The sequence below is a fragment of the Martes martes genome (assembly GCF_963455335.1).
Source record: "Martes martes genome assembly, chromosome: 3".
NCBI classification, from domain to species: Eukaryota; Metazoa; Chordata; class Mammalia; order Carnivora; family Mustelidae; genus Martes; species Martes martes.
Window position 1 is genome coordinate 965,478 of NC_137890.1, and position 14,179 is coordinate 979,656.

General features: G+C 61.4%; 1 protein-coding gene across 13 annotated transcripts in view; it reads right to left on the reverse strand.

Annotated features, from left to right (window-relative positions):
- Nucleotides 1-263: 263 nt before the first annotated feature.
- The window catches only part of ATP11A (ATPase phospholipid transporting 11A), a 115,392-nt gene continuing 101,476 nt past the window's right edge, over nt 264-14,179 (reverse strand). The window contains exons 26-30 of one of the 13 annotated variants that reach the window (XR_013966617.1): nt 11,016-11,081; nt 10,309-10,412; nt 9,065-9,230; nt 4,989-5,237; nt 4,075-4,217 (exon numbers count right to left, since the gene is read on the reverse strand). Coding sequence is in view for 10 of the 13 variants with exons in the window: in XM_080799775.1 (XP_080655901.1) it covers nt 4,002-4,214; nt 9,065-9,230; nt 10,309-10,412; nt 11,016-11,081 (549 nt within the window). In the remaining 3 variants the exon portion in view is untranslated. Of the gene's footprint in view, nt 7,303-9,064; nt 9,231-10,308; nt 10,413-11,015; nt 11,082-14,179 lie in introns of those variants that run through there. The other 12 variants (XR_013966618.1, XM_080799783.1, XM_080799780.1 and 9 more) reach the window with 12 other exon arrangements.

A 14,179-nucleotide genomic window follows, 5' to 3' on the forward strand; every position in this document is an offset into this window, starting at 1 on the left:
CTTTGCTGGACCTTCGCTTTGTATCAGCCTCGCTCCTTTGATTACGGACCCTAACAGACAGACAGCGAGACAGCGCACAAGCAGGGGGAGTGGGAGAAGGGGAAGCAGACTCCCCGCTGAGCAGAGAGCCCAATGTGGGGCTCAATCCCAGGACCCTGGGACCATGACGGGAGCCGAAGGCAGACGCTTAACGATTGAGCCACCCAGGCACCTCTATGAGATTTAAGGCCAAGTGATTTTTTTTTAATTCATAAAGAAACCAAGTCAGAATTTTTTTTCTTCTTTATTGCAAGCAGATTCAAGTCTCCTGCTTAAATAGTCTGCAGAAAAATGCAATATAATTAAGTCACACTTTATCTACAGAAATAAAAGTTAAAATCAGTAGCATACAAAATGAACTTTGCGGAAGTGTAAGATTTGGTTTAATCACAATTTAATTTTTCAAAGCGGGTTAATGAATCGTTATCAATTAAGCATGACTACCTACTATGTTCAATAATTTAAAAATAAATTCCAGTATTTATGACGATGACAATTATGGATACCACTCGTGTTAAATACACTTGGAAGATTCTCTTCTATTACATTACATGATGAATGGACATTTTAAATGGCAATGCAGACACACATCATAGCTTTAAGTCAGAGACAATAATATATGCATATTAAAATTCTGTATATTTTGATAAGGTAAAAAATAAAGCTATATAAACTGATCTTTAGATTTTTTTCTGCAAAAGTAGAATCACACTTTGATAATACTTCTGACACATCTTCATTAAAGCTTTGTTTATAGATGATATTCAGAATGATTCTCTTTCCCATTCACCTCCCCTCTAACTTAAAAAAACGCATTTGCCAGCTGACATTTTTCCTGTTTCTAACTGGGAAGCATCCAAAAGAAACGTAGACACGGAGACGTGACGCGGACTGTTAATAAATGATGGGACTTTTGAAGGAAAGGAGGGCCGCGTCGGGTCACTCCAGTCAGTGCGACACAGCGAACTCAGTGGTTTTAACGAAAAGGGCCGGAAAGCCTCCTCCAGGCCGCGCTGCGCATCTGGCTGATGTGCAACGACTGGAGACCAACCAGAACAGCACGGAGAAGACATTTTTGTACTTAAAGCTGCAAAATCTCACCAGGCCAAGCGACAGTTCTGCAGCCTGTCACTGCAGAAGCTGGGCGCGCGGCACTGTGAGGGCCTTGTCTAGTCTCCGCTCACCCCCGGAGTCCAATGCACAGGAGCGGTTGGGATGGCTTCGCAACGAGTTGCCGAGAGGATGCCTTTTCCGCCGGCTGCCCGTGGCAGAGGGCCAGCCGGGGCTCCTGGAGGCTTGAGGGGTCCAGACGCTGCCCTCTGCTGCCTGTCCGGAGGGCAGAGCCACGTGGGGTGGGTCAGCCAGGGGGCCGACCCGGGGAGGCAGCCCGGCAGCGTGTCCGTCCCGTCTCCACGCCATGCCAGGGTGCGAGGCTCGAAGTCCAGGAAGCCCTGTGTTCCTGGAGCTCCCGGCAGGGTCCCCTCAGGAAGAGGGCAGGAGGCCCAGGGCCCAGGGAGCATGTATGCATGCGTACCGTGTGGCCCCGAGTGGACACGGAGCTGAAGGCAGGAGACGGGGACGTGGTCGGAACCACCTGTGCGTTAGTGTGACCCGCTCTGAGGGGCGTGGTGTGCGGCTTCGGAACCAGATGTTGGGGCTGCCGTGGGAGCTCACGGTGGTGACCCGTCCACAGGGCTGTCCTGAACGAGGTCTTCGGAACAAAGAGGAGTGCTTGACGCTGACAGGACTTGCTTTCAGGTCAGTTTAAGGCAAGTGAACAGGAACTAGTGTAGGCAAGAAGTCGCACAGGGTCCCACGTGCACACTTGCCCCGGGGGCTTGTCGCCCTCTCTCTGGCCCCGTGTCCACCATGCGGGGCAGGCACGGAGGACTTCCCCAACGATCTCAGAAAAGACATTCGGCGCATGTAAGGGGCTAGTGACTTTCCCAATGAGACGTGTGTTATCAGAGGCAAATGGTGACCATCTCCGTACGGGCGGAAAGAGAACACCAAACCATCCCTCAAGAAGCTTCTATTTTAAGGCCGAAGGATGCAAACCAAACACAAAACAAAAAGCAGATGAAAATCACAATCAACGGTGAAGAATCAGGAAGCAAAGTATTGTGCTCTAGACAGGCCTCAGCCCATCACCACTGCCGGGGACACAGAGACTTCGCACCCCGTGGACACAGACACTCCCCAAACTCCCACCAGAATTTAAATGCAAAGTGGCCAAAAGTTCATCAACTTAAAAATTAGAAGCTTTAAAAACATACTTTAAAAATTAGATGTGGCATGTTAACAAAAAAATGAATAAAGAGATAGAAACAGCTATGAAAATAGTCCTGTGCAAAGGCAATTTTAAGATTTCTAAAAAAATACATTACAAAGAATTTGTTAACTAAACATACAGAGAATCTGTTCCCCACGGGTATGACATTGATACCCACATTGGGTTCTTAAAAACAGCTGTAAAAACGCACACACCGTTGTTCGCAGGGTCTGGCGCGGACGCCGGCCGGGACGCCCTCACACACGGGCGGCAGCGCGCGGGACGGAGGGCGGCGGGATGGCGGGACGGAGGGCGGCGGGATGGAGACCCCGGCGCACTCCCCGTCCGTTCTCCTGGTCTTTGGTTTGCTGTTTCTACTTCCCCTGAACTTACCCCAACTACTCCGTGCACGCAGTCCGCTCGTCCCCCAGTCCAAACGGGCATTTTATAGACGAGACGTCGTACAATCAAGCAGTGACACTGGGACTTCCCGCAGTGCCTGGCATGCAGCCCACCCCGCGCCCACGCACCAGCGTCCCTGGGGCCACAGCCTGGCGCCCGGCAGCAGGCAGGGGCCCGCTGAGCTCTGGGCGAGGCTCCTCCAGCGTGCCCGTTCCCGCAGCCACACTGCGAACCTCAGACTGAAATGTCTTCTTTGCGGACCATTAAGGCTACGTCAAGGAGGTTATTTCTAGAAACAAATGGCGCTACAGAGAAGGGACGAGGGCGGTCCACGCAGCGGCCTCCTCCAGATCTGCCCACCCCAGAGACACCCCGGCCGGCAGACCGCAGCACGGCGGATCCAGCACAACACACAGGGGCCTGGGGCCCAGTCTCAGCCGTGGGCAGTGGTCCGGGGCGGCAATCCCGCTTTTCAGGACTTGGAGGTCGCCTCACCGTCAGACCCGCGTGGGCCTGAAACAGACTTCAGAAGACGGTCGCGGCCCCTGGAGGCCCCCCCTCGATGAAGACACCAGAGGGCTCTGCCCCGGGCCCCCCACCACCTGGAACCGGTGAGAGAGCCGTCTGGACGTGAGCATGCGGGGAGGCCCTAAGGGGCTGTGGGCGCAACTGTCCCATCCCCTGCACTGGGGGGCTTGGAGGACCGCGTCTTCTGTTCTTCACACATGACACTTTTTTCTCACAGGGGCAGCCGGGAGGGGAAACAGATTCACACAGGGGACCCTAGGCTCCCTCGGAGGGACAAACTCCGTGTCAGACGCGACCCTGAAAAGCAGCTTCGCTAGGAGGTGGGTTCGGACAGAAGCAGGACACGGTCTAGGACTCCGACAGGCCATGGGAGCACGGTGACACCACGGTCTGGTCCGGCCAGTTCCAGAAGCACGAGGACTGGAGGGCTCTGGACAAGGATGCACGGGGGCGAGGCCGGCCCGTCCCGTGGTGAGGAAGAGGCCCCTGCGCTTGGGACGGTCGGTGTGGCCGCCCCGAATCCGGCCCACGGCCCACCTTCACGCGGGGGGTTCTCCTCCGACAGCCTGTGGGACTGGAGGCCCTGGCCGGGACGCAGAGGGCCACGCGTGCTCTCCTTCACAAGCCAACCAGATGCCCGAGGCAAGCTGTGGGGGCCATCAGCCCCCAGGAGGTGACGCTGGCCAGCCGCGCACCCCAGCCCAGTCCTGTCGTTCTCATCCCTCCTTCGGGGGCGGGGAGAAGCACGCACGTGAGGCTCTCAGAGCCTCGGACCAGTGGCCTGTCCACCAGCGGTCCACCCGTGGGGTGCGGGGCCGGGAGGGCGGTGGCGATGCAGGAGACCGGCGAGAGGCCACGTCGGCGTCCCCCATTCTGTGTGCGGGCCCGGCCACACGGCCCAGGGGCTGGGGCTCTGCAGGGAGGTCAGGAGGGTGAGCTCGGGGAGGCGGTCCTGGCCGCGCACGCGTGTGCTCTGCTGGGGAACGGAAAGGACAGTGTCAGTCCCGGACCCTCGGCGAGGACCCCGCCCAGCCGGTGCTGGCGCTGCCCACGCGGCCTCCCGTCCAGACACGGGGCGGGCACGTGTGTCCCACGTGGCCGAGGACGCAGAGCCAGCGTGGTGACCGCGCTCTGGCCACCAGCGGCTCCCCCGCTGGCTCCAGACGGAGTACGTCCCCGTGCAAAGTGTCCGCCAGGGGCCTGGGGGGGCTGGGTCTCTGTCACCTCTCGCACACGGACACTCCGTCTACCGGGCTGTCAGGCTGTTACTGCAGAGAAGGCTGCAGCCTCATTAAGTTCACCAGGCCGCGGGCACTGGGGGAAGCCGTCAGGAGAAATGGGTCTTAAAGGGACACGCGTCCCCAGGCGGAGAAGGCGGCCCGCCTGTCCCAGCGGAGACACCCAGCTCCGGGCGCGTCGGGGGTGTGGCGGCGTTTCGTCCCGGGCAGACAGGGCTCCGTGGGCCGCTGCCGACCACACCCTGCACCGCACGTCTGCCTGGGCCAACGCTCCCGCCAACCGGGCCACCTTCAGCCGTTTTGTCAAAACATGGGCTTTCCCGATAGACCTTTTGGGGGGAAGCTCCTTCTACAGCCAAGGCCGAGGGATGAGCTTCATTCTGGAAACTAAGCCCTGAGCGTAGCGCGTGAGAGGATCCCGCAAGTGCGTGTGGGAGGACGCCGGCACAAGCGCGCGTGCGTGCGCGCACGGCCATCTGCCGCCAGACACGCTCAGGCAGGTCACTTACCCGGGACAGACACACGTGTGCGTAAAAACTTTTTTTTCCACCATGAACCTCTTATCAGAACTAGCGCGGCCCAACAAAACTCTGGAGGAACGCGGGCAGTGCGGGGGTCACGGCACACCGGGCGGCCCGCCAGGCGCGGCGGGCGCGGTTACCTATCCTCGGCTACCGGCGCCTCGGCCGCGGCAGCAGGTCCTTCAGAAGCGGCCGTTCCGTGCCCGCAGCGACCGACGCTCTGAGTTTCGTGCTCTGCTGCAAGGCGAGGAGAAACACTGAGAGGCGCCTGCCGTCCGGGCCGCCACCCCGCCGCGCGGCCCACGCGGGGCCCTGTGCCGGCCGGGCGTGGGCGGGCGAAGGGCCCGTGGTCTGCCGCGGGAGTCGCCGCGAGCCGGGGGCGGGGGAAGGGCGCCGCGGGGAAGGGGCGGGTCTTCCTAACAGCCTTTGCCTGGCGGCGACCGCGGGACGGTCCAGGGCACAGAGAGGAGCACAGGCCGGGGACCCGCCGACCCGCGACGTCCCCAGTGCTCGCCTGGAACGGGAGGGACCGCACCTGCCATCGCTCTGTCCCTGTCCTTGGCCCCGACCCCAAGGCTGGACTCCTGCAGGGCCCAGAGGTCCCAGGGCCACAGCCCAACGCCGGCTTTCTCGGCAGACCCTGTCGGGGCCTCGGGAAGCAGCAGGGAGGGAATTTCAAGAGGGGAAGGAGCACGAGGTGTGAGACGCAGAAAGTCCTCTGGCGAGAAGGATGGACAGACGGGGGAGGGTACGCGCCCCCTGCGGGGATGGCACCGTACCCGGTAATGCATCGAGACATGTGTACACATACGTACACATGGGTCACACGTGCACACGCGAGACCCGCTGCCTGAGACGTTTCCTTGTGACAGAACAGGTGCAAGGAAACCAGCGTCCATCTGATGCGGGGACTGGTCTGGGGTCTGTTCCTCCAAAGTTTTGCCGGCTCTGGGGGGTTCCCAGAAGCACACGCACACCTGTGTGCGTGCCGGGGGCTCTGAGGAGGTGTAGGTGTGGGCCGCCTCGGGGGCCATGGACCCTGCAGGGCGCCCAGCACCCACCGTCCCCGAGCAGCCAGAGGCGGGCTTCTAAGAGCAAGTTTCAGCAAACCTCATCCCTCAGCAGTGAATGTAGATATTTTTAGCCCAGAGTTTGGCCAGATTTAATCAACTTCTTAAGCACATCGTGTGACTTATACGTCCCCTAATAAGAATTTCATCCTAAATGTTTTCAAGTGTGTACCCAGTGAGTGAAACTATGTCGTTTACTCTAGCAAATTCTGACGGCGCCAGAGTAGGAAAATTTTGATTGCTGATAATTACCAGAAGTTAAAAATGCACCATCCTCTTAGTTAAAAAGTAGTGTCAACGACGTTTAGAGGAGGAGCCGTCATTAAAAGGAATCAAAGCCTCTTCTTTAGGTATTTTCCTATGAACCCAGTGGCACTGGGAAACAGCTTCCCATCCCTGATGCTGAGGCCTCGGTAAGCGTGTTGTTCAGATGCACGGACTCACAGCCGACACACGGACAGGAGCCCCCTGGACTGCTGTGCCCGAGATCGTGGCTCTTCATGAGCAGCTCGTGGCCCCGGGCACCGGCCCCGCACCTGGCTCTGTGCTGCCGAGAGATAAGTCAGCACGGCCACTTATAGCAGCGCAGAGGCTTTCTGTAAAAACCATCAGATTTTTTAAAAAATGAAAAGGGAATCTGTAAAAACACTTGATCCAAACACAACTCTCCTGGCTTTGTCCACCGTGAGCTCAGCGTGAGCCTTGTCTTTCCTGCAGTGTCTTGTGGGGCCTGTGCAACACTGTCTGTGCAATGGGTCCGCACAGCTGTGTGAGTGAGGAGGTCTTGTTGCCATCCGTCATTGGCTGCGGAGAGGGGCAGTGTTGCGTGGACTCTGCCCACATGGTCTGGAGCTGCCACACCCACGCCGCCGTGTGCTGGGGCCACGGGTGCCCACCAGCCAGTGCGATGCAGGGCAGCCCTGCGCCCTGACAGCTGGGACCCGGGACCTCCCACGGACCCACAGAGAAGCACGGGCCATGCATACTTCTCGCATCTCAGATATGGGTCATCCCAGAAGCTCCGGACGTGCGTTCTCCCTGAGCCCACACGAGCCCGGGCTGGGAGCTGGACAGCTCAGCGAGGAGTCAGCCCTCCACTTCCTGTGACCGCAACCCCACCATGCCAAATGACAGAAAAGCATCACCTTGTTCCGTTAGAAACTCAGACTGCTGGAGGTCTGAGAGAGCATAAAGATGGTGGACTGCTCGACAGAAAGGCACTGGCTCTTAGTCTGCAGTCCCAGAGGGGTCGCGGGGCCACGCACATCGCAAGACAGGTGGGAGTGGTTATTTAGGCAAAGAGGTTGGAGACAAAGGGAAGGAGGAAGGAAGAAGAGAAACAGGTTAAGGCAGTTGAGCCCGGTTAATGGCAGGAACCCCCTCGCGCATCCCCACCATCGCGCTCAGCAAACTGGGGCCTCCCTGGACGCTGCCCTCCCGGGGTCACGCAGGCCTCTCGTCCCTGCTGTCTTTTTCCTCCTGCCCCGACACCTCCTCTCATGTTCGCTTGTTCAAGAGCTCAGAGCGAAGGTGTCCCTGCACACTCACGCGCCGTCAGTGCCGACTACAGACACGCAGGCACCGAGGAGGGAACCGTGGGGAACCAGAGGCACCGCGCCCAGCATGCTCGGTCGGCACAGACTTCTGGGAAAGCTCCCCACTCCCCGGATCCCATTCAACCACTGGGACGGGTGCAGGGGGGCACACGCAGTGCCCGGCCCTCGCTCCCTGCGAACCCAGCGGCAGCCTGGCCGTTTCCCCGCTGAGGCCGGCCAACAGCACCGGAGGGGGAGCCCCAGGCCACGGGAGCTGCCCGGAAGGCCTTGCCTCACGTCCTCAAGGGCACGGAGAGTCCTCCCACCTGCACGTCCACCTGTGTTCTGCAGGGAGAGCCCTGCTCTGCCGCCTGCACACTTGACAGGCCCCTCTCTTCTCCTTACAGAGGCTCTGCACCTCCATGGGCAGGACACAGGGGTGAGGGGATGGGGGACGTGCCCTCCCTGAGATCTCAGAGGTGAGGGGAGTGTCCTCCCTGAGACCATAGTGTGAGGAGATAGGGGATGTGCCCTCCCTCACACTGTAGGGGTGAGAGGATAGGGGGTGTATCCTCCCTGAGACTGCAGAGTTGAGAGGATAGGGGACCCGCCCTCCCTAAGATCACAGGGGTGAGGGGATGGGAGGTGTGTCCTGAGACCGCAGGGGTGAGGGAATGGGAGAGGTGCTCTCCCTGACATTGTGGGGTGAGAGGATTGGGTGGGGTGTCCTCCCTGAGGTCGCAGGGGTGAGGGGATGGGGGGTGTGTCCCGAGATCACAGTGGTGAGGGGATGGGGACGCGCCCTCCCTGAGATCGCAGGGGTGAGGGGATGGGGGACGTGCCCTCCCTGAGAACTCTGCGTGACAGCTGCTGCGGTCCTTAAGCTGGGGTAGGCTGCACGTGTCATTTCTCTCCTGAATGCAGACTCCAGGCTGGGGGCCTCCATTTGGGATCGTGGAAACCCACGACCCGAGTGTGCACCAGAACTTCCCAACACAAACGCTAACGTCTGGGCCACGTTCACCGCCCCTAAAGCTGACGCACTTTAACCTCCGGAGCGAGGATTCAATCTACGAGCATCCTTAGGTTTCCACAAAGGACTTTCCTTCTGCAGGGGCTCGGTCCTCCTCTCCTGCTCTCCCCTTATTTCCGCGCGACAGCTTCTGGGGGCGCAACGCTGGTCGCCTTGCACCTCCCTGCGTCCACCTCCTCACCCTCAACAGGGCGCCCTGGACTGACCACGTTTCCCAGCACAAGCCTCTCCTGCTTTCCCTCAAGCTCCCGCTCCGGCTGGGTGCCCCCTCCACCCCGCGGCCCCGCCCCCCCCGTGCACGGCCCCGCCCCCAGCCCCACCCCGCCCTCCGCAGCCCCGCCCTCCGCCCCGCCCACCGTGCAAGCCCCGCCCGCAGCCCCGCCCCGCCGCCCGCAGCCCCGCCCGCAGCCCCCGCCCCGCCCGCACCTGGATTCTCTCGGTGGCGCTGGGCCACAGCTGCCGGCACAGCACCTTCTTGAGGACGTCGGGGAGGAGGCTGACGGTGATGAGCAGGATGATGACCAGCCAGGCGGGGCCGCTGGACAACATCTGGACGAACACATAGTACATCCGCTGGTAACTGAGGAAGGGCCTGCGGAGACAGACGGGCCGGCTGGAGGTTCCCCGGGGGGCACCGCTCTCCCTGCCCCGAGGAGGCCCGGGCCTTCGCGTCCGGCCCCGACCCTCTCGGGGGTGGGCGCCTCGCTCGCGGGCCACGGGCCGCAGGACGGCCCCGTCCGGCCGGGCGGGAGGAAGGGCTTCCAGAAGTCCTGCCAAAGACAGAGGCCGGCCCTGGAGCCGGCGAACGCCCAAGACATGCACGGGCGCCCGTCAGCTGCCCCGGGCTCGCCCTCCGTGAGAAGGGCTCGCGTGGCCCCTTCGGGCGCATCTGCGATTCGAGAAAGCGCCACGGGGCTCCACGGCCAACGGGGAACCTGGCTGGTTCCGCCTATGCCCAAGGCTGGCAGCGGGGCAGGCGGGCGCCGGGGACAAAACGGGGCCGGTCGCGGGATGGGAGCTGGGACAGGCGCCCTGGAAGCCGCCGGAAGGCCACGGAGCGCGGCACCTGCGGGTCCCAACGAACCTGCAGCACTCGGCTCTGGCCACTGGGGGTCAGCGATGCTCCGAGGGGGGGATGGGGGGGGGCTCCCGCAGGGCAGGGGACGCTGCTTCCCACCAGCGCACCCAGGGCAAGGCACGCCCAGGCCACCGCGCCTGGCACCTCCCCGTCCCAGCCGTGCTCAGGAAACGCTGCGTCTCCGGCAGAGGTGCGGGTGCCCTGACAGGAGCAGGGACAGAGGCTGAGGCGACCCAGTGATGAGGCGGGCGATGAGCACGGGGTCCTGAAGGACACATAAGAGCTCACGGGGCAGGCTAGTGGGAAAGGACGGCCCGGGCAGAAGGACCGGCGTGAGCCAAGGTGTGACGGGAAACTCCCCAGAGCAGGCACCACAGGCAGCTGCTTCTCGCCCGCGTCAGAGGCCACGGCACCAGCACCGCGGTTTCACCGTCCCGTGTTCCACCTGGCAGCCGCGGTGAACTTCCCGCCCAGGCCGCGGCGTAAATGACTTCCCCGAGGGGCCTCGTCTGACCTGCGATCTGGAGCAGGGCCCCCGTGGCCGCCCCGGCTCAGCTGATCACGGGCCACGTGGCGTGGCTCCCCCACGTACCAGATGATCCCTCCCCAGAGCAGGGAGAAGACGACGTAGAACAGCAGGGACCCCCAGATGACGAAGTGGTTGACCCAAGTCCAGTAGTGCGTGTCCAGCGCCAGCTGAAAGACACACACCAGGCGTGAGGCGGGCCCTCGAGGGGCAGGAAGGAGCCGCGGCCGCACAGACCCGCCACCGGGAGAGAACGAGGAACACGCACCACCCCGACCCACAGCAGCCGAAGCGCCGACGTCAGCCTCCTGAGGAAGCATAGAATTGGAGGCCCCCAGAGGAGAGAGAGAAGGCGGTGCCCCGGCATCCTGGGGAGCCCACCCCGGACCGGCCGGCTGCCCCGTCCGCTGCGTTCCCACTGCGGAGACGTGGGGGCAACTGTCCGAGGACCTGCAGTGCGGCCCTGAACACGGCATCGGGCTCGCCTCTCAAAAGAGCTGAGTTTCCCACAATACGTTTATTTTAAGGTAGATTGTGACTGTATTGGGATGGGGCTGCTTGTCATTTAAAGGAATTCTAATCTGACTCATTCCCTCCTTTACCTAAGTTCAAATACGTGGTCGCCCAGGGCCCGGCGTGCTGCGTCTCCCCTTGACTTCATATATGACTGAACGTGACCCCGGAGGCTGGCCCAGGACGCAGGGGGCTCCAGCCTGGGCACAGTTACAAGGAACGGGGCTGCTGAATATGGAAGGGGAACGGCAAGCACTCACCTTTAGTGTGACTGTAAACACCATCACGGTGAATACCAGCGTCCCAAAGGTCCAATTGCCAAAGATCTGTGGGGGGAACCGTCCAGAGTCAGCAGCCAGTACACATCGCCTTCCTCCACACTCGAGAATGTTAGAGAATGCGCCTCACTGCTCTGGCGGGCCAGCGCTCCAGACCCCGAAGACACAGGGACAGGGAGTAGCTGGCTTTCGACACCCGGGGCACCCCAGACCCCCAGGGACCCTGCACCACCCTCGGGGGCCAGACCAGCGGTCCAGGGGTGGGTTCAGAGCGGCTCCCGTGCCGACCCCTCGATGTCGGCCCCCCGACCCTCCCCAAATACCAGTCCTAACGCGGTGGATGGAGAAAATCCCCGGGAGCCAGAACACTAGTGAGCACGGCACCGGCCATGTCTCTTCCACGTCGTGTGTCGTGGGGAAGAGACACGACGCAGCTCCCGGGCCCCACGCCTCCCGCCCGCTCGAGAACAGACTCAGGAGCACTGGCTGCCTCCTCCCAGCTCAGCTCAGACCCCTGCCCTCTCTGGAAGGAAGCCACCGGCAGGAGCGAGTTGCTCGCGAGCAGCTACGGGGATGACCATGTCCCAGGTGGGGACCCCGAGGATGACTCTCCCCTGGATGTGCCCAGGGCAAGGGGAACGGAGGCGGACAAGACAGCTGCACAGAGGCCCCGGCAGCCAGTGCGATGGCCAGACCCACAGACGCGCCACAGCCCCGAGGAAGGCAGGCCCCCTCCCCCCTTCCCCCGCACGGTGCCGCGAAGCCGCACGTGGTGGAAACACAGGATCGAATCACGAAAACAAGACATTTCTCAACTACAGACACAGACACAGAAAACAAAATACCGACTTTCTCTCAGGGGAAATCAGTCTGCTGGAGATTTTGCTCTCCTCGAGATTTCTCCAGAAATCTAAGCACCGACCCCCCTCTGGTTCCTGTGAACCGTGCCTCTCAGAAAATGGTCCTCGTACTTTTTAAAAGCAAACGGCTCTATTTCACTAAGCATGAAGCGGCTGGAACGCAAATGGCTTTCTGTGAGCTCGTTTTCCACACAGCAGACGCAGGCGGGCATGGAGGCGAGCAGGATTCTAGAACTTGTGTGAGGACAGAGAGCCCCACAGCCCTCACCAGCATCTGGAGCTCATCCCCGTCCATCGGTGGGATCGGAAGGGGGCTTCCCTCACTCGGACCCACATGGGGGGTGACTCTGCCTCCAAGCGGCCCCTGCCAAGGCCCAGGATGGTTCTGGCTGCCACGCTGGGGAGGGGGCTGCTGCCATCATCTTGTACGTAGGGCTGGGGTCTGCTGCCTGCACAGGGTGGCCCCAGGGACCCGAACTCCCCAGCCCCAGAGGCCACAGTGCCCAGGCAAGAAACTCTGACCAGAAAGTGCGATCTCATCAGTGTTTCACTTTGGGGGCAGGACAAACTTCAGAGTCCAGACCCGGGAGCAGTGTGGCCGCAGCCCACGGAGACGCCCGGCCAGCAGGGTGTCGGAAACCGCGCCGCCGTCTGGTTTTCCCTGGCAGCCGACGCTCGCAGACGGAAGGACAGGGTGAGCCTACAGCCAGGCTGGCGTGGCCCTGAATCCGCGGGGCCGTCAGCGGGACCTGAGGAAGGCTGGCCCCTCTGCTTCCTGACACCGTGGCTCCCGTGGTCGCCAGCCCTGCTTGGCAGGGCACCCGGCAGGGTTTCGGAAGGGTCGGGTAACAGCAGGGTGCAGGAGCGAGCGCGCGGTGGACGGCAGCGTCTCGCCAACAGCACCACGAACGGGCCGGGTTGCGGAGCTGGAAAGGACGGCAGACCAGACCCGGGGTGACCAAGCAGGGCTGCCGGTGTCTCGCGCAGGAAAGCACGGGTCTCAGCTGTCATTTCTACAGGCGCGGTGACAACACACGACCGTGTTGGCTCCAGAAACGTGAGTTTCGGTTACAAGCTCTGGCAGCGAGGACGCATCTGCTCTGCCGTCACCTGTGCCCTCAGCCGGCGATTTCCGACTCCCTGGGACGGCCGGTCAGGGGAGAGCTCTGGGAACACCCACTCAAGTCCTCATTCGTGGCGGGGGGGCGGGGGGAAGCCCTCAGGCTTTTGTCATTGAAATTGTGTGTCACTATTTCTATGGGTTTTGGAGGTGGGAGATTGAAGTGTGCCCAGAGGGTTTGTCTTCAGAATGACATCGGTCCCTGGCCGCCAGCCCCCGATCTCCTAACAGAGCACCCCCTCGGTGCAGACCACCAGGGACACCCGGCCTCACGAACGCCTGCAGCGCCTCTAGCTCTTCCTTGCTCGCCCTCTGGCCCCTGCTGCCCTCCCGGAGCATCTTGCAGGAAAGCGCTCCCCTCCTAAAATCCTTCAAACCCAGACCAGCTTCATTTCCCTACCTAAAAATACTCTACAACAAGCACCAGTGTTTTCTCAAATCATGGCCATAAGAACCCGCTGTCTGTCCTCGATGCTGGCTGACCTCCGTTACCACGACTGCAGCGGAGCCCCAGTGCCCAACGCGAGCACGTCCCTTCCTGCCTCCGCGAGCTTGGGTGCGCATCAGAGAGAGGAACAGCTTTGGCTCCTGGCGTCTGTGCAGAAAATGCTCCTTAAGTGAATTTCTTTTCAAGAAGTGACCGTGACTGTCCCCCACACCACAGGTGACCTATGCACGTTCCTACAGAATGAGGCAGCTCTCCAGGAAAGGGGTCCTCCCCTACCGAGCATCGGCGGGATGGGACTTCCGGACCACACCACCACAAGCTGCCCCCGAGCGGGAAGGGTGGGTGTCCAGGGCAGGATGGACAGTACAGTCCGCCAACTCCTGCTGCCCACCCCTGGTACCCCAAGGGCATCATGGGTCTCCGGAGACTGGCCCTCGAAGCACCTGGGTTTGGGGGTTTGTCCGCATCACCGCAGGATAACGCTAAAACACTGCCTTAGTGTTGTGGGCGATCGAACCGTCTTTCCGACGAAGCAAGCAAGAAAGGTTCCATCTGGAGACACGGAGGCACCAGGGGGAGGGGTGGCTAAGGCTCCAACACCGGACGTTTAGTCCTGCTCTGCGCTCAGTGGCCTTGAGCCACCCAGCCTCGTGCGGCTCCTGCCCTCCCAGGGATACGGGAAGGAAATGAGCACCACTCGTGACCTGGGCGCTGTGGC